The 20571-nt window shown below is 32.5% G+C and overlaps 1 protein-coding gene across 2 annotated transcripts; it reads left to right on the top strand.

Annotated features, from left to right (window-relative positions):
• Nucleotides 1–1472: 1472 nt before the first annotated feature.
• LOC148623373 (uncharacterized) lies at nt 1473–18062 on the top strand. Of its 2 annotated transcripts, none has more exons than XM_088565203.1 (7): nt 1473–1552; nt 5136–5248; nt 6152–6248; nt 6844–7001; nt 8342–8485; nt 14997–15113; nt 17831–18062. In XM_088565203.1, the coding sequence occupies exons 2-7, from the start codon at nt 5178–5180 to the stop codon at nt 17889–17891; spliced, it is 648 nt and encodes a 215-aa protein (XP_088421329.1). In that variant the 5' UTR covers nt 1473–1552; nt 5136–5177; the 3' UTR covers nt 17892–18062. The 2 variants fall into 2 exon arrangements, with proteins under 2 accessions (XP_088421329.1, XP_088421330.1); XM_088565204.1 differs by having other exon boundaries at nt 1503–1556.
• Nucleotides 18063–20571: the final 2509 nt, after the last annotated feature.

Below are 20571 nucleotides of genomic sequence, written 5' to 3'. Positions count from 1 at the left end.
AAGACTGCATGGTTATGTGGTGTATAGTTGTTTCTGAGCAAGAAATAAAAATGAAGTTGGTGGGTTTTTTGACATGCATGAATCACCTCCTGTCTGATTTTTTTTTCAAAGACCGCTACTTAATTATTATTACTATCAACAATAAATAAAGTTTACACAGAAAAATACGATCAAATTCCTGATTGTCCCCCATACCTATTCCTCATTGTCCCATAAAAATTTTACCTTTTAGGCTTCGGGAACAGGGTCTTGTTGCTACAAGATTGAAATAATTACTATACAGAAGTTCTATGGTCGTCATCATGGACTCGTTGATCGTTACGGTGTATCCATCTGCACCATGGGAACCGCTTTGTTCAACGTGTCATAGTTTTTCTTTCCTCTTTTGTCTACCCAGGACTTGGCTTTTTATGAGCAGCTCGGCGTGTGTTTCTAGAAAGGGAGATGACGCTTCCCTACCGGTGCACCCGGTCCATGCTCCCAGTTTTTAGTGGAGTCCGAGTTGCTCTTACACTTTTGTCACTTTGTATGTATGCTTTTAGTTACTTTATGTTCTTTGTTGTGTATGTCTGTTTTCCGTGTCTGGTCTTTGTCCCAGGGTTACATTCTTTTGATTTCTGCTAGAATCTTGGTTCCTTGCTTACTCTTTTCTATCTGTAATTTTCAATGTGGGACACTTTCAATGAGGAGATAATTGACTTGAAACATAACGAGAATTTCAGTTTTTAATATTACTAGGAAAATGTTTGGTGACCTACGATTTTCAAAAATTGTCAGAAAAGCGTTCTTAAAGTAATTTACATAGTAAGCGAAATATTTAAAATTCCCTACATATTCTTACACTGTAAAAATTCCCCAACGTTAAGGCTCAATTATCCCGCAATCAAGTTCGATTAATGTTAAAATTTTACAGTATTTTCAATTAAGTTCATCTGGGAGAAAAATCTATAGGCATATTAGGTATGATTTAACCTAACCATGAAGTCCTTTCCTCTTGAAATCGTCTACCTCGGATTTTATGAGCAGCTCTAGAAAAGCAGATGACGCTTACTCTTCCAGTACACCTGGTCCATGCTCCCATTTTCTGGAGGAGTCCGAGTTGCTCATTTTTTTTATTTCTTTGTACGTCTTTATTTGGTTATTTTATCTACTTTGTTGCACCGTGTGTGCCTGCTTTCCCTGTCTGGCCTTTGTTCTTTTGATTTATGCTCGAATCTACTCTTCCCCACAAATTAGTCACCATCACTGAATTTAAAACTTGTTTTATTCATATTATAATTAGGATTTAGAAAGTGATATTGGATTGGCAGCAAAGTAAATTTAGCGTTTAGAGACAAGACTTTATATTTCTATATTTTCAAACCAATGATATATATACTACAAAAATCATTGGTTTGAAAATATAGAAGTTTGATCAAAGTACCAAATCGGAAAGTGTCGAAATGTCAGAGTTATGACAAAAATACATGTAATTTGCATTTCATTCCCCTGACATTTCACGTCCCTCAGTTTTGTCTGAATAAGTTCAATAACTATTACCAAGGAGCTCATGGTAAGTGAGTAAATTCCTTTCATTATATCCCCACTTAGTACGAATGTTCCTTAGGGTGTTCTGCATGGAACTGATGTGGGGATTTTTTTATCCGTAAAAAAAAAAACTTGACTGCCATTGGCATGACTAAAAATGGAACATAGGGGTCAGACAGAAGTTTTTGGAATTCTAGTCAAAATGGCATCTGGTCAAAATGGCACCCATCATAAATGTATGTGTAATCATTTAATAATATAAAAATAAATCCTGTCATATATTTAGTATTCTTCCTGGTATTTTTTTTTTTGAGGTTATTTATTTTGGATGGATGTAAAATTAAAGTCTATTTGCTAGACATATAATGCATTAATTGTGATAAAAAAAGGTTTTATAAATTCACCTGAATAAATATCATTTTGTCCTTTCATTTACAATATTTTGTTCACATATTTTATTATTTTCATTGAATTATTTATAAAAATGGGGAATATATAACACAATAATGATACTTTGTGAAATTAAATGAAATACTCAAAAAAAATAAGGTGTGAAATTGATCACAAATAAAAACTAGATTAAAATACAGAAGTAAATATCATGTTTATTACTTTGCAAATAATCTTATAAAACTTATAAATTTTACAAAAGTAACGTGGATATCAGGACATATCAAGATGGTAATTAAAGTAGTGAAATAATCTAATTAAATAATTATTATAATACCTTATCACCTGTTAAATAAACAAAGCCATAAATTATAGGTAATTAGGAAAGCCACAAACCATAATCCAATTTCCAAACTTACTTAATGAATTTGCAATAAAAACTTGAATAATATTCTTAATGAAATTAGCTCTTCAAAATAAATAATAAATAAAATAAATAACAAAAATATTTTATTGGTAATATTTATGACTAAATATGTGTGTGTGTGTGTGTGAATCCACATTGGTATGTTTGATGAAAATAAACATTTATTCTATCATTGGTTGGGTCTATATGGCAATTCTAATTTATTTTCAGCTACACTCCAGTTGATTGTGTTCATTGCTTGTTGTGGTTATTCTATATGTACAGCATTTTATAAGATAAGCATTGTCGTGATCAGTCATTTCTGTTCATTTTTCCGTATTTCCAATTATCTTGTATTCCAAGGCTTTAAAAAGAACAGACACTTAAAATTTCTGATAATTTTATTATACATGTGTCATATAATACAACTCATAATTGTCACCTTCATGCCAAGTTATTGAAGTATTGAAGTTGTTGAAGATCTTTGTAATATCGTGACTCCACGAACATTTTCAAATTGACCATCCAACGTTACCTCATTTGCACACATTTTTTCCTGTTCACTACCTGAATCCATTTTTATATTTTATGATTACGTGTGTTTGTTATAAAGAGGAGGCTTTGTGATGATTTGTCTTATAATTGATTTTTTATACCATGAAATTCGTAATATGACCTAATGTCTGCGTAATATTCAACATCAATTTTGGGGTGATTTTATAATATATCATTGTTTTGAAAATATAACTTTTTCAAACGGCCTTATTTGGAGCATGGATAATGACACAAATTTATCATAGTAGCAATCAAATATCTGCCTTTTACTCTCCGTTTAAATAAACGCAACCATGAACAAAATTAAGCTTATTAACTGTTATTGAAATTTTAGTCGACCTCTCACTTGTCAAGGCAGCACAGTATATTTCTATGGAGGGAATCGTCAGTAGAAACTGTTCCGTCGTCACCAAGTTCTAGTTTCGAACATATGCACACTACAGAAAGCGTGGGAACAATAGCACGAATATGTTTTATCAGTTTTTGTTCTAGTGGATTTTCGTTCACCATGCCAAAATAATATCCGTGTATTATTTATGTTCCGGGAGGATCGGTTATCCCCCATTTGTCAGTTGATTTTTTTCATGGAACCGTCATTTGTTTGCTTGCTTTAACAAGTCATAAGGAACATTAACATTGTCTGTTTAACGGCAATTAATGTTTCATTCGACACAACGTCGTAAAGTTATTCAATTTCATCAGCAGCTTCCACTTCTTCTGATTCCTGATCAGCAATTTCTTTAGTCATTTTTAAGATAGAAAAGTTGCCAATTTGGTCAACATTCATGCAATCGTCATAATCTACATTTAAACATTTTTCACACATATAGCAGGACAACTTTCTAATTTTTACTGTTTCTAATTCTGTAGGAAATACCTGGTGATTTTTTTCTGTTCACTTTTACAGATTTGAAATATTGATCACGGTTTCTATTGACCGAATTGATATAACGGAAAATCCTTCGTGCGCATTTTGAATCATAAGCAGTTTTACAAAGATGTTTTTGTTGCAAAGTCGTACAAGTCATATGCACTTTTAATCACAGGCTGCCCACGAATAATAGACAAATCAGCTTGCTTTTTTATGAAACCACTGCATCTTGAGGACCACGAGCATGCCAAGTCTCAAAAAAGTTTCTAATAATTTTATCATTCTTTTTTACTGGGCACTACATCAGTCAGTAAACTCATGCATGACTGGAACGTTGCATGAAATAGATTTATGGTAGGATTTCCTTTTTTCTTCTCTTCTTTTCTGCAATTTTAATTTTTTGTTCAGTGGAATTCTTTCCGCTGATGATAACATCCTGCTTGCCTGTTGAAAATTTAATTTGTGAATTGCGACATAAATTCCATGCATGACGACGATTTTTTCCCAGAAAACAAACATGTAACAAGACTTCGGACATTTATTTTATCACGTATCTTTTAACTTAATTGTTCAACTGATCTCTTTTTGTAGTGCAAAATAGTATAACATATGAACATTCTCGGAATGAAGATATTTATATGCCAAGACCTTTGAAACGACAAAAATAAGCGACTGATTTGTGACACTTATCCAGTAATTTGCCATAAAAACGTAATTACTTCAAATTGTAACGAGATAACTGGACTTTAAAAAGTTAAAGGTGTTCGGCCTAAATCATTGAATCAACAATATTTAGCAGATATTTCAAAATCACAGGCTGCCCACGAATAACAGACAAACCAGCTTGCTTTTTTATGAAACCGCTGGCTGCATCTTGAGGACCACGAGCATGCCAAGTCTCAAAAAAGTTTCAGTTTCCCTTCTAGAATTTCCGATGTAGAACGTATTGAAATCATTAAAACAACAATATATAGCAGATATTTCACAAAATATTGAAAAGCACATTTAGAACATGTAAGTTATTTTTGTTCAGTTTTACTGTTTCTGTTCTTCCTTTCCCCGCCATTCAGGTTGTCATGTGTTGGTTGGTTACATCCATTTGAAAAACTTGCTAAAATGGCTTGTATGGCTTCTGTAAATATGAAAAAGTATTATTGATTCTTTGTCTGATCTTTTACATGTTCCATAGGGTTTGTAGTTTCAGTTTCCCTTCTAGAATTTCCGATGTAGAACGTATTGAAATCTGAAGACCAATCTCAAAAATGGTATATCTCTAATTTGATGAAAAGGATGATGGGATCTAGATATTTATATCAGGGAATGATATATCTGCCCTTGTGTTTCAAGTTCAGCTATGAAAAAAAAAAACTACTGTTTTCTTTTCAGACACATGGCAAAAAAATGTATTTATAAAGTGGACAAAGAATAATGACTAGACATGTCTTCTGCAAAAATGTTTTCCATAGATTGAAGTCACATCATCTTAAAATTGGACTGAGGTTGGTATATATACACAGACTGAGGTTACAATAACTCTACTCTGGTTCAAATCATGCATCTTTTAATGACTAAGGTCACTTCACTATAAAACTGCCTAAGGTTCCTGTCTATCCACAGACAAAGGTCACATAAAAACTGGCTTTCTTTGTATCTAAATCTATGCATGTAGACACACTGAGATCACAGCAATCCTGGTTTTTATCTGTACATGTACACACATTGAGATCACAGCAATCCTGGTTTGTAGCTACATGTATACATGTACACACACTGAGATCACAGCAATCCTAGTTTGTAGCTACATGTATACATGTACACACACTGAGATCACATCGATCCTGGTTTGTATATATACATGTACACACACTGAGATCACATTGATCCTGGTATGTATCTATACATGTACACACACTGAGATCACATCAATCCTGGTATGTATCTATACATGTACACACACTGAGATCACATTTATCCTTGCATTTATCTATTTATCTCTCTACTGAAAGATGTCACCAGAACTTAAAACTGATGTTAGCTTTGTATTGAATCATATTAATCTTTAGAAGCCTTTTCTTAGTTTTATTACCTCAAGCTTAAAGTAATTTTTTAATAAGTTCAAGGCAGCCATGTTTACTCATGTGATGTGTCCTTTTCAACCATGTGGGCAGACACATTTTATTTGTTGTATTTTTTGTTCGTTTTTGTGTGTTCAAGACTTGAGCACTTAAGTTTTCTTTCTTTTTTTTTGTTTTTTGTAGAGATGCTTACCTAACAACTGCACCTGTCCCCACCTTGTTTTGTTTGAGTGGGGTTGCTCAAAATATGTTACCAAAAAATCATTTTTTTTACTTCCTGTATAACTCAGCTCACTATTACCTAAAAACCTTATACTTTAATTTTAGGTACATGTCAAAGGTCAATCACTATGCAGTGTTGAAAGTTTCTACTAATGCCTCATTGAAAGAGATAAAAAAAGCTTACATTGAACTTTCTAAACAGGTAAACAGTGTTAGAAATACATACGACTGTCAAGAAAATTAAATTTGTGAAGTAGGGAAGAAAGGATGTTCAACTTGATGCACTAAGGGCTTTAAAAATAATAGGATAATTAATTGGAAAGAGTGAATGTCCAATATATTAAGTGTAGAAGAACGTCTATATTTAATGAGTGTGCACGAGTTCAATCCTTAAGCGTTCTTTGCAAGAGTGATCATATTTTGGTTATTCGCGATAACCAATTGATTTTCCTATCTATTATCGGTATATAGGTTTTATTCATTATTTATCGATATTTTCAACATGTATTTGAATTCTGTGATTGACAGATTGATATCAAAGTTGTGACATTTTGGCGGGAGAAAGTCTCAGAGTGAAATTACTGAATTTATTTCACAGTGTGGTTTATTGAAATTTATTACACTGGGAACATTAGATAGAACACTGCTATCGATATAATGATATCTTATTAGTCAGACCTTGCGGACCAGTAATTTTTTTTGTTGATAAGATTTATTGAATAATCCTTTATTATTTACACACAATCTTCTTAGTTCCAGACAATATCTTTTGTTGTAAAACAATAACTTTAATTCAGTATCATCCAGATACAAACCAGAACGATAATGCTTGCCATGAAGAGTTTGTCAAGATCAAGGAGTCATATGATGTTCTCATAAGTTTACATAGACGTATAGATACTAACAGGAAGGTAAAGAATCCTCAGAATGTTTACAGACAGAACAAGCACAATAGGTTAGATTCTTAAAAAAAAACCAAATACATCTGGGCTTGTAAATGGTTTTGAGCTATCTTATATTGGAGTTGTATTCTTTCACTTACTTACTTTACATGGCTCTTCTGACCATATGTATCTTACCTTTTATATTATGTAGTTACAGTACCAGTAAATCATGCTGTAAATGTCACATTCTTCATACTTTTATCCCCAAGGGCTTCATAAAGGAGGGACACAATATTGGTCTGCTTCTGTCCATAAGTGTGTCATAGGAACTTTCTCTTCATGGACACATCTCCTCTGAAATTATTTGTTAGATTCTTTATTGTTATGCAGATGTTCATATTATACCACCATTTTGATTCAACAGATTTTGTTGGAAATGTGAGACAGGTCACTAGTATTTTCAGCATTTCTTAAGGAGAGGAGATCTTAAGGAAAAATTTCCTTTGAACAGCATGTTGGTTTCTTCCATATTTTTTATTCAACAGGTTTTATAGGAGTTATGATATTTGCTCACTATACATTTTTTTTTTTTTTTTTTTTTTAAAGGTTTCTCAATAACAGACTTTCTGGATAAAGTTCTCTGAAACTGCTATGAGATTTCTTTCAAATTTTGTTGGATTTATTGTTGTGAATGATGTTCATAATATATCATACTTCTTTGTTGGACAAATTTCGTAAGAGTTAGGGCAAAGTTTAGAAACTTTATGTATACAAAGATGTGTATATAATACTGTTGTTTGATAAGGGCCCTGCCATGGTAATTTCTCTGTCCATCTGTTCATCTGTAACAAATTGTGTCCATGCTGTTACCTTGTTGTCTTTTTGTGTAGGTTTTGATATTTGGCTTGTTGTGTCACATACCTCAAGGTCAAATTGATGATTTTTGCATACCAATTGTGTCAACTTTTTTGTCTTTTGTTGTAGGGTTTTGATATTTGGCATGAAGATAGATCAACTAAGATGTATCTTACCATCGTCGTTTGATGATTTTTGGTGATAGCCTTATCTTTTCTTTTGTTTATATTTAAATCTATTTTTTTGCAAATCTAAATACATGCTGTGTTGGCTGTTGGTTTATGTATGACATTTAGAAAGGGTGGTTACATTTATTAAGACATTAAGCAATATTTTGTTCCAAGGTGGGTCATATTTTTAAGATGATGAAAATGGTGGGTGATAAACTGCGATTCTATGTGTGTTATAGCTAATGAAGAGTAACAATTCATTGAGTGTGTGTAGCCCACCAAAAGTTAATTGGTGTGTATAATGCCCATTTCTTCTCAATATCTTATGAATGATAAACTTTCTTAACTACTGTACCACACTGATAAAATTTGTATTATGATTGTAGCCACAAGGAGACAAAGCATTCTTCAAGAAAAGAGGCAGACTTTAGTCAATTTAAAGAGGAACATGACAATGTTGAGAGACTGATTGAAATTATACTCATCTTGTGGATTTTTGGAATCACTATTTTTATAGCTAATATCATAGGGTAAAATATTTTCAAATATAACTTTGGTTAATGACAAAACTAATGTTCAAAATCCATAACAAAGAAACTTAGGACCATGGATTAGGTTTAGGCAAAGATTTTTACATTTATGATTTATCAAAATACCTTATGTTGCCAGTTCATGCCTGGAACTTTTCTACTATTTCTGAACACTACACAAAAATATAGTCCAAATATAATTTTTATATCATTCAATACATCCTTCATAACCTGTAAATATGTCTGTCAATTATTCAGCTCAATAATTTTTTTATTATTTAGGGAATGTTGTTCTTGCAGTTACGTGCCAAGAATCAATAAATGTGCTAAGCATGTTCCATTTGATACAATTATCAGTCAAAATCTCCATCCTATTATCAATATTTTATGATTAATAAGCAGGAAGTGAAGAGCAGTGATTTTAACTAAGTAAAATTGGTGGGAAAATTCACATTGATTATCTGACATTGTCTAGTTTTGAAAATCTTAATATGTCAATCAAGGAAATTAACTTTTGGACATTTCTAAAAAATGGAAAATGGATGAAACAACACAATTTGTAAATATTAAATAAATTGGATACTGTTAAATTGTTGATTACATTTTGTACTTCAGAAATATGTAGTATTGATTGAGTTTATTAGGAAAAACAAATAAATAATAATGCTAATACAAATGTTTGATTATAGTTTTGTTATATATCATGTAATCTCTTAAATTTTGTCCATGCCATAATTTTCACAAGAATAAAAAAAAAAACAGTGCTAACAGCACTTTGATTAGAAACATATATTGAGTCGTTCATGTTATATCGGGTAAAATATAAAGGAGGAAAACTTAGTTGAATGGAATAAATTTGCCCTCATTGAAGATACATACTCCTTATTAATTGACAAGTTAATGAAACATGATGGTCCTCATAATGAACACATTTTGGAGTTATGGGACTTAATTTATAAAAAGGGGGTGTCTATAACAAACTTTAATAGTAAAATTGTTCCCCACTTTTCATGAAACTTAAAGAAATACTTTATTTCTTTTGATGTAAGATCCCTTTTGAATTATATATTTTTCATTTTATGTTTTGGAGTGTTGGGACATGTTCGTTCAATTTTTTAAAAATATATTTCTTATCTTACTTTTTCAAGTTTTTTAAGTAAGGGTTTTATTTCCATATCTGCACCTATTTCCATGAAATTTTGGTGAATTGTCTATTTCAATTTTTATTTATCAGACCCTTCAGAAGCAAAGTGTTGAACATCAAAATACTACACAATATTATTACTTTAATTGTAGATACAAAATGAGCTCCTCATATAATTTATCTTAGTGAAGTCCCTGTTGCTGGATCCATAAATCTTAAGATAAACAATTCAAGTACCAGGTGCACTATTAGTGCAGTTACATAAAAATTTTAACTACTGATTGTAACAAAAAATGTATGATGCACATATGAAAGTAAAACAATCTAACTTTCAGATAACTGTAAATAAGCCTTTCAAAATTCCTATGGAAATTCACATAGAAAAGGGGACTGTAAAATTAGGTTTTTTGTTTCATTTTTTATACGACTGCAAATTTTTTTGTGGTCATATATTGGTATGGCGCTGTCGTCATCATCCACTCAGTAGACACTTGGTTTTTGTGCGATAACTTTAGTTGCAGTTGACCAATTATTATGAAATTTTGATATGATTTTACTAATTACTAAAGAAAGCTATCTAATTTGGAGCTTGTTGCCCCATACCTTTCAGAATAAGGGGCCATAATGGGTAAAAATAGGTGTTTTATTAATACCCACGTAGAATGTTTGTTTTTCTTCTGGATTTAATTATTCTTTTTTTATCATGTTGCTTATTTAATGCTGGTAAACTATTGTACCAGCAGATTTGATTTGGTTTGGACCGTTTTCAAGTTATTGGGGTCAAAGTTGTGCAACACCCAAAAAAATCAAATTTTGAATATTTTTATTATATTCCTTATAAATATCCCTGCATGTGCTTTCCAATCAAATTGCATATATCTCTTACAGTTTTAGACTTATAAGTGGTCAAAGGGGCTACACCCCAAAAAAAATTGACATTTTAGCTCACCTGGCCATGTGAGCTATTGCCATCACTATTTGTCATCGTCGTTGTTCACAATTTTTTTTTCCTCTGAAACTACTAGACCAATCAGAAGCAAACTTGGTATGAATGTTGCCTAGGGTATTCTGCAAAGAACTGAAGTGGGGATTTTTGATCACTGGAAAAACATCTCTGCCATACTAATACTGGGACATAAGGGTCAGACTGAAGTTTTTAGCATTTATCTCCAAAATCGTTAGGTTTAGTCAAATTCTGTAAGAGTGTTCAGCATGATGAGATCTATCTGTAGGCAAATTTGATCTGTAAAGCCATGCTGGCTTTATTGCCCTTTTTTTGCTCTTTTTATTGTTTTTTTTTTCTTTCAAAAATTTTGGTTAAATTTTGTCGAATTTTAGTTTAAATCTGTTAAGTTATATTGAAGTTAATGCCTTTTTTCAACATTTTCCCTATTTTAAATGTTATTTCTTTCAAAAATCTTCTCCTTTGAAATTACCAGACAAATTAGAATCAAGCCTGGCATGAATATTTCTTAGGGTAATCTGCCTGGACTGATGTGGGGATTTTTTATCAATTTAAAAACATGGCCACTGCAACAAAAAATAGAACAAAGGGGTCAGTGAGAAGTTTTTCTCCAAAACTGTTGGGTTTAACCAAATTCATTCAGATGCTAAATTGATCCTTATTATAAGGTCTACAAAAGTCTGCATTGGATCAAAGTTGTCAGACGACTCCTTGACAACTCGCCTGAATCAATCACCTTGGTAAATTTTTGCCTTTCAAGGGCAATAACTCTAACAAGGAGTTGTCCAAAAAGTTTGACTCACAAAGACTCTGGTAGGTCTTATCAGAAGGATTATTTCATCAATCAAAAGTTTTGTTCTCTACTATAGTTTTCAAGATATTGGTTGAAAACTGCTAAAATACCATTGTTTCGTCTTTGAAGGTCAATAACTCTAACAAGTCGATATTGGCTGAAAACTGCTAAAAACATCATTTTTTTCGCCTTGCAAGAGCAATAACTCTTAAGAAGAAGTTGTTTGACAACTTTGATTCAATCTAATGCAGACTTTTGTAGGGCTTGTCATAACAATTATTTCAGCAATGAAAGTTTCTTTCTATCTATCAAAATCTTCAAGATATTGGCTGAAAACTGTAAAAAAAAACTACCATTTTTTACCTTTCAAGGGCAGTAATTCTACTAGGGAGTCATTTGAAAACTTCGGTTCCCTGCAAACTTTTGGAGGCCTTATAATAAAGACCATTTCGGCAATTGAAAGAATATGGCTAAACCTAACAGTTTTGGAAATATATGAGAAAAACTTCTGTCTGACCCTTTTGTTTTATCTATAGTAATGTTGGCCATGCTTTTTGACAGATCAAAAATCCACACATCAGTTTGATGCAGAACACCATAAGGAACATTCATACCAAATTTGGTTCAAATTGGTCTATTAATGCTAGAGGAGAAGATTTTTGAAAAAAAACATAAAAAAGAAAAAAAAACATTGACAAATAACTCCAACAGGCTTAACAGATTAAAATGAAAATTTGACTACAGATACATCCAATAATACTGAACACTTTTACCCATGTCTGAATTTGGCTAACCCTAACGGTTTTGGAGATATATGCTAAAAACTTTCGTCTGACCCCTATGTTCTATTTTTAGTAATGGGGGCCTTGTTTTTCAGTGGATCAAAAATCTCTACTTCATTACTATGCAAGGAACATTCATATGAAATTTGGTTCTAATTGGTTTAGTAGTGTCAGAGGAATAGAGTTTTGAAAAATTGTTAATTACAATGGATGACGGCAGACGACGATGATGAGGATGGACCCAGGTGAGCTAAAAGGGAAAATGATTACTTGATGATTTCCATCGAAATTGAAATTCTTGAACATTATCTTAAAACAAATGACACATAATATGTTATTTAGTTACTTAATCTAAATTTTTCTTTGATGAATGATATAAATGTAAAACATGGCTGCCATTGCTATTTTTACACTATAGTCACACATTTCTACATACTATAGGAGATATTTTAAAAAAATGTGACCTTCCTTCAGCTTGAAGAGCTTTACGTTTGTCTCCATTTGGTCAAAGTTGTTTGAAACTCCTTGTTACAGTTATTGCCCTTGAAAGGCAAAAGATGACATTTTTTGCAGTTTTCAGCCAGTATCTGGAAAATTATAATAGATAGAAAAAAAACAAACTTTCAATTGATAAAATGATTTTTATAGTGTGACCTACAAAAGTTTTTTGGGAGAAAATTATCAGACGACTCCTTGTTAGAGTTATTGCCTTTGAAAGGTGAAAAAAATGACATTTTGAATAATTTTAGCTGATATCTTGAAAACTATGATAAAAAGAAAAAGACTTTGATTGATGAAATGAACCTTATGTTTAGTCTTTTGGGTTGAAGTTGTCAGTCGTCTCCTTCCTAGAGTTATTGCCCTTGTAAGGCAAAAACTGACTTTTTGCTATTTTGGCTAACATCTTAAAAAGTATGATAGATAAGAAAATAATTTTTAATTGATTAAATGACTCTTATGATAAGGTCATCCAAATTGTAGAACGACTACTGCCTTTGAAGGGCAAAAATTGAACAAGGTGAACAATTCAGGCTCCTGTGAGCCTCTTGTTGATTTAACAATGATTGATCTTCTAATAAATTAATTAAGTCTTAAATGTCTCCCAGTGGTAATTTCCATTAGAAATTTGAAATGCTTATTTTGTGATTTCTGCAAATTAGTTTTTATAAGACCTTTTGTGTTTATTTTGTGCATTATGCTGTAGATTAAAACTTAAAAATCTAACTTTGGAATTAATTTAGGGTTAGGGTCAATTTACTGCACTATATGTCATTACTTGATAATCATTCCAAGGAAGTTTTTTAAAAGAATAAACTATATTACGGGGTTTAGAAAGAGTTATGTATATAAAATGGATATCTTTGCATTGGAGATTTATTTTGGTAAGTAGAAATCACATTGTCTGTCTGTCTGTCCTTGTTATCTTTTTATTGTAAGTATTCAAGTTATTTTGAATACTACCATTGTTGTCAGAATCTTATATGTCAACCATTTAATCGCAATTCAAATTCAGAAGCTTGAATGGTGTCCGTATCGCCCCAACTGTTTAGAACCGAAATATTTATTACAAATATACACATTTGATCAAACAAGCTGCCACTGTACCAGAGTTGCCAAGGTTTTGAAAATTGATAAGTTTGTTGACCTTAATGCCCTCTACAAATGATGTACTTCCTGTGTAGCTCAGGTGACTGGGGCCTTCCATAATTTCCATTGAAACCCTGTGAGGAAACACTATTGGCTTAAATATCTCGACTGGTCCAAATGGTAACCAAATTTGGAAGAAATGATAAAAGGAGTTACTTATACAGATGATTTATTTTTTATTCAGCTTGATTAAACAAAAAAAGGCTGCAAAATGCTATCTAGGCTTCTGATTGGTTAATGTTCTAAGATCAACTATATTGAAACCCGTTGTGCCAGTAATAGGGTTGTTGACCTCAATGCCCTCTACGAATGATGCATATTTTGTGTTGCTCAGGAGTCTTTGCATTATTATTGTGGCTGCACAAAGTTTCCAGTGATTCCATTTGGTAATACACATTTTTTGCTTATATGTTTAATTAAGATTTGGAAATTTTGGCAGTAAGGATATACATGTATTCAATATATTCAAAATTCAATTCAATATTTTTATTTGTTCTAACACATTTACAGTAAATGGTCATAACACAAACAATAGAAACAAAGTATGTAAATTCTTACAACAACAACAACAAAGAAAAAAGAAAGACACAAATGCATATGGTCAACATCTAGTTTGATTAACATAGGAACTTGTGGCGGTGGTGACTCAATAGTGCCAAAAAACAAACAACAAAACAAAGCAAACAAAAAAAAAAAAAAAAGCGTAGTAAGAATATGCGTGAGTTGACAAAATAAAGTGCAAATAGACATCATAGAAAGAGTGGTTGTAAATAATTACAGTATAATTTGGGGTTTAGTATTAAATATTCTGAAAACCGAGTGTCTTAACATCTCATTATCTCAACAATTTAAAGTTAGTGGTCTTGATATTTACTGATATATTCAATGAAAGCCTTGAGGACTATTATTGAGCTACTATTTAAAACAAATTGTATTTTGTTTTCTGTTAATGAGTTTTCATTATTACTTTTAAGCTCAGTAATATGTAGGGACCTGAATTTGTTCCATGTTCCCAAACAATTTTGACCATGGTTTAAATTTTCCAGGTGAGTGAATGGGCTCATTTAAGTGTCTACTATTAGTTTATCGTATATTGGATGCTTCAAGATGTTTTGCAAGAGTTTTACAAAATATATCTGATTTTTTGGATATTTCATTGAAACTGAACTGTATCTTTAAAGGAGTGTTATTAGAACAGTGAAGAAGAAACAGGATGCTAAGTATCCGAAGAGCCCAAGGAAAATTTCCAATATTGATGACGAAATAGAAAAAATAATGAAGAAAGACAGGGATCAATGGTATGCAATTAGTTTTTTTGTTAAATCCATGAATATTGTGCGGTCATTTTCTGTTTGCGCGTTGATTTCCTGAAATCTATAGGTTTGACGGAGGGCATTTTTATGTAAACATATAAACTGTGCAGTATTATTAGAGCTACAATTTGTTAGTAGTGCCAAAGTGGTGACAACCTGTAGGAGTTATTTCCTTGTTAAAACTTGAGATCTTTTTTTTTAATATTACTGCAAAATGGTTGAATACTGTTTATGGCATTGTGGTCATCCGTAGTCATTTGTTGCTGGTTTTGTATTGATCTCAATGAAATTCCATACTGAAAAAGATGGCAGGATTTTTTAGGGGTATATCTTATTACCTTCACCATTGTAACCTAATCCAGTGCAAACACAAATTCGGATTTTTTGTAACAAAGAACAAGGACTGGCGCGTGTGGATCATACGTCATCTATGTGAGGTCAAGCTACGCGCCTGGTTTACTTACATATTCAAATCGGCTCAACATTCCATAGATGGTATAATATTTCCTTTGATAAGTTTACCATTGTGATTTACTGTACACCCCAGAAATCATTGTATGCATTCAAATTTCAATTAAAATTTTAACATTGATTTTCAACATACAATAAAATAAACAAAACTGATTAATGGTTTGCTTTTGAGGATCCATTCATCACTGAAGTCAGATAAAATGAAATGTACGCATGACCCAATATAACTTTAATTTATTTATGATAACTTGAGTAAAATTTGTTTGATCTTAAGTTTCACATTTTTCCGTTGGGCAGACCTGAGGTTATGTGAGGTTTGGACCCAACATCTTTGAAAAAAGGTGTCAAAAGAAGGGAAAATAAGTATTTTTAACTTTATTTGTATAACAATGGATTGGTTTTAAGTTTGATACGTGGCTTTAGCCTCAACATTTTCAACTTGTTTGACAACAGATTGAAAAATCATATTCTTATTTTTATTCAACCCTACTTTTATGATTTTAAGTAATTTCATAATACAATGTATTCATATTAATCTTCTCATCTTATGTACCAGTTAAAACAGTTTGATAAACACTATACTTTTGACAAGCTACAAGAGGGCCCACAGCCTTTATAGCCTCCCCTTCTCTCATGACTTGCTTTGTGTACACTTCCCATTTCACATTTCAGTATAATAAGGAACTTATACTGTAAGTTTAATCTGACTTTTAATCACCTAAATGCTGTCTTTATACACTAATAACTCTGAATATATTACATAGTGGCAATCAAAATTTTTCGACCCTATTATCCTTGTGTCCCATCCTTTTTTTCATTTCATCATCATTTCATGTTCATTATATCATCCATTTCATGTTCATGGTCTGAATATAGCTGAAATATTGCTGCTCGGACGTTAAACCCCAACAATCAATCAGTCAATCAATCAATCAGATGGCTTGTCCGGCTATCTCCTCGTACAGTTTTTGAACTACATCTAAAATATTACAGGATATTTCTACACATGATGAAGGTGTGCAGGGCCAAAGGATTTTGATTTTCGTGAAATATTACGGGAATTTTTGAAAGTTAGACTTAGTCATTTTCATCAGAAATAGAGAGAGAGAGAGTAATCAAGGGAACCAAGGTTATAGAGCTATATGGCTTGTATGGTTATCTCCTCATCTAAAATAGTTTTTGCAGGATGTTCCTACACATAATGATGGTGTGCAAGGTCATAGGATCTTGATTTTCATGAAATATTACGGAACTGAGTGATAGTTGGACAATGGAATATTACGGAACTGGGTGATAGACTTTTTAATTTTTGTCAGAAATATATCCCAAGCAACACAGTTAGGGATATGTTATGTGGGGTATAAACATTTTTTATGCGACAGTCCGTCCATCGGTCCTCTTTTTCTCATCGCAACTAGTCTTACACTACCAAACAGAATTTCATGACACTATGTGGCCAGGATACAATATGTAGATATGCATATATTTAGGAATTTCTGATCCCCAAATTGATCCCCAATTTTTTTCGAGTTACGGTACTGGAACAGTTTGTCATTGCAAGTCTTGGAAGGATTGAACTGAACCAACAGATCATGAGATCAACAGATCCTCCCACCCCTTGCAGGTCCGGGTGTCAAAAGAATAGGCTTGCAGCAGCACTAAGCTTGTAAAAAGCGACTTAATAGTGCTCAGGAACGTAGCCGGGGGCTATGTGCTCTGCCCACGGAGCAACTGGGATTTGTACCCCAGGTGGTGGAATGGGGTACCCCTTGCATCCTACATGCTGTGGTTGTCAGGCTATAATGCGGAAAACCTGAACGCCAACCATAGTGGTGCACCGTGTTTGGAAAGATGTCACGTTCCTCGCGCATTAAAGAACCCTGCAGTGGTATTCGATAGGAGTAGGAACATTTGCGCTCCGCCACAGGAGGCTAAATTGCCCGACCTTACCCATCCCCCTTTTTCTAGTGGCAATCAAAATTTGTCGACCCTTTTATCCTTGTGTCCCATCCTTTTTATTCATTTCATCATCATTTCATGTTCATTTTATCATCCATTTCATGTTCATCGTCTGAATATAGCTGAAATATTGCGGCTCGGGCATTAAACCCCAACAAACAAACAAACCCCCTCCCCTATGAATTATTACTTAAATTGTCATTATTATTAGACCAACAAGGAATAGCAAGTTTTGTACAATAACTTTGATGAATTTACCATTATCATTTCAGGGATGACATGGACAAATACTTGGCTAATATTTATATTGAGCTGTATTACAAAAAGGATTGAAGGTCAAAGTAACAACGTTTGATTTAGAAAATATTCACGAAGACTTGACTGTTATTAAAAGCAAAACTAATGTCATTTTATAAAACTACTGTATTAATGTTTATATTAATTTTACATTGTATTGTCCTTGTTGTGTGTTTAAGTACAATTATAAATCTAATTAATAGCTTATTACATTACATTACATTACAACACCTTGTGAAGAAGATAAAACAACTTGAGAATATGAAATTATTTTGGTCAGTGCATGAATAGTAAAAAAATTGATTACAGTGAAACTTTGATAATTAAAAGAGGGGAAACATGGAACACGGGCCAATACAGTTATTAAACAGAGTTCCATGAAATATGTATACATAGCAAGATATTTACATAATCACATAAGGCATGACGTAACTAATTTTAAACCTAAACCCATTAAAAGCTAAACAAATTAGTTATAAAATGTTATCAGTCTATATGCATTATTGTAATGTTTCTTGTTATATATGTTAACGATAACATTTGGATGATTTCCCTTGTATTCCGAGCTTTGTTCTACTGGATTATTCGCTCTTTATTCCGGGTGTCGTTTTTCTATTGGATAATACACCCTTGTATACCGATAGTTGTCGTTCTATTGGATGATCCCACTTTATATTTCGAGCGTTGTTGTTCTCTTGGATAATCCATGTGTTCCGATCGTATGGTCCAGCCATTATTCCGAACGGTGTCATTCTATTGGACGGTCCACCCTTGTACACCGAGCGTATGATCCTGACTAGTATTACGAGCGTTGTTCTATTGAATTACCAGACGAAAGGGACGAAATGAAAGAATTAATAGGTATAACTTTTATTGGCATTAAATTATATATAAGAATGTTATATACAATACAACTAATTCGATTTCAACCATCAATAAATGACAATCATCAACTTACATTCAAAATGTATATAAAAACTGAGTAGTAAGGTAAACTGGACAGCAACATCGAGTTCTTGATGTCATGTTCTGAAAGGAGAAAGAAAGATAATGCAGAATTTAGTCAACATGTTACAAATCTAAAAAATACGCAATTAATCTCGATATTGAATGCTCAGATGTTTTATGATATAAATAATTTTCTCAATAATACTGTTTCATCAAAATTGAAATGCAACCCATCTCTCGGAGCATATAGACTAGCATCTAGTAAATCTTTATACAGAAAGCTGCGGTACAATTTACAATATAGTTATTGTCTTCAACTCAGCATTAAACTCGGCAACTGAACTCTCTTCTCAGTTGTCATGACGTAGCGTACGGTGTTGGTGTCATTTTTGGTAACGTCGAAATCTGTAAAATTTCTACGTCATTTTGTAATGCGACGTACATCGTTCTATAATTGTTACTTGTTAAAAGAAGTGTGCTTATTTATTTTTTTTACATAAAATACTACACACGTCATGTTTTATTGTTTAATTACCCGGTTCGATATTGATTTTCGTACGTTTTGGTCAATTGAAATGATCAGATTACACCCTGATATGGTAAATAGGTTGGCATCAACCATTGAAAAATGATTTGAAGGAAATTTATCCTATGAGAAAAATGTTAGGAAATGTTTGAAAACAAATTTCGTGATACGCTAAAAAAGAAAGGTAAAGCACCCTCACTAAAACAGAAAGCCAACAGACCTACAAGCAAAAAAGTCAGTAACCCCCCCCTCCCCACCCCCGGAAATCAAAATGTGGAAGCGTATAAAGTGAATTAATTTCTTTTGTATTTGGTTTTATATCTCTCATGTAGATGTATGTTGATATTTCCGAATACATGTACTCGTTTAGGAATTCTAAGGTCTGTTACTAAACATAAACCTTTGCTAAACATTTAAAGACAACAAAACCTTGGCAAAGCTTCCTCTCTGAGAAAATTTGAGAGCAAAATATTCCGTTTTTATTATACGACGAAAAAACTCGCGGTCGTATAATTATGGCGCAGTCGTCGTCGTGGTCTGGGAACAATTCGTTTCCGTGCGATGACTTTAGTTGTGGTTGACGAATTGTTCTTAAATGTTGATATGATTTTACCAACAACTAAGGATTCCTGATTAATTTGGACTTTGTTGCCCCTGCCGCTTTAGAAAAAGGGGCCAAAAAGGGTAAAAATACGTGTATTTTAAAACCCATGTATTTTTTTTCGATTTTAAGTATTCTATTTTTAATGTGTTCTTTATTTAATTCGGGTGAACAAATGTACAGCAGATTTTATGTGTATTGGACCGTTTTCAAGTTATAAGGGGTCAAAAAAAAATTTTTCGAATTTTTTTTATTCCATTGGATTCTTCATCGGCGGATTCCTCATTAATAATCCTGCCTGCAATTTTCAATCTGATTTCGGATATCTCTAACGGTTTTCGAGTTATAAGGGGCCAAAAAGGCCACACCAGAATAAATCTCTTTTTTTTGTTTTTGGTCCGATTTGAAAAAAAATTCAAAAAAATATTTTTGCAATATTTGTACAGCTTATTATATCTTATAGCTAAATAATTGTCAAGAGGTAATTAAGACGATCATGAAATACGTTGATTTTACAATATTTCTCTAGCGAATGTGTAAGCGCGTGTCTACACATTTCAAAATACTTTGATGCAGGCACGCTGATTCCGATTTCACCAGGACATCATTGCATACGAACAGACAGGAGTGCGCGCAAGGGG

Source organism: Perna viridis, chromosome 2 (genome assembly GCF_037379345.1).
Source record: "Perna viridis isolate PV_CMFRI_1.1 ecotype Kerala chromosome 2, ASM3737934v1, whole genome shotgun sequence".
In the NCBI taxonomy this organism is placed as follows: Eukaryota; Metazoa; Mollusca; class Bivalvia; order Mytilida; family Mytilidae; genus Perna; species Perna viridis.
This window is presented reverse-complemented; position numbering and strand designations above follow the sequence as displayed.

Coding starts and splice junctions, on each gene's coding strand:
- LOC148623373 (XM_088565203.1), top strand. CDS start 5,178: ATGACTAGACATGTCTTCTGCAAAAATGTTTTCCATAGATTGAAGTCA. Junction 8,486..14,996: donor TTTATAGCTAATATCATAGG/GTAAAATATTTT, acceptor GTATCTTTAAAG/GAGTGTTATTAGAACAGTGA. Junction 15,114..17,830: donor AAGAAAGACAGGGATCAATG/GTATGCAATTAG, acceptor TTATCATTTCAG/GGATGACATGGACAAATACT.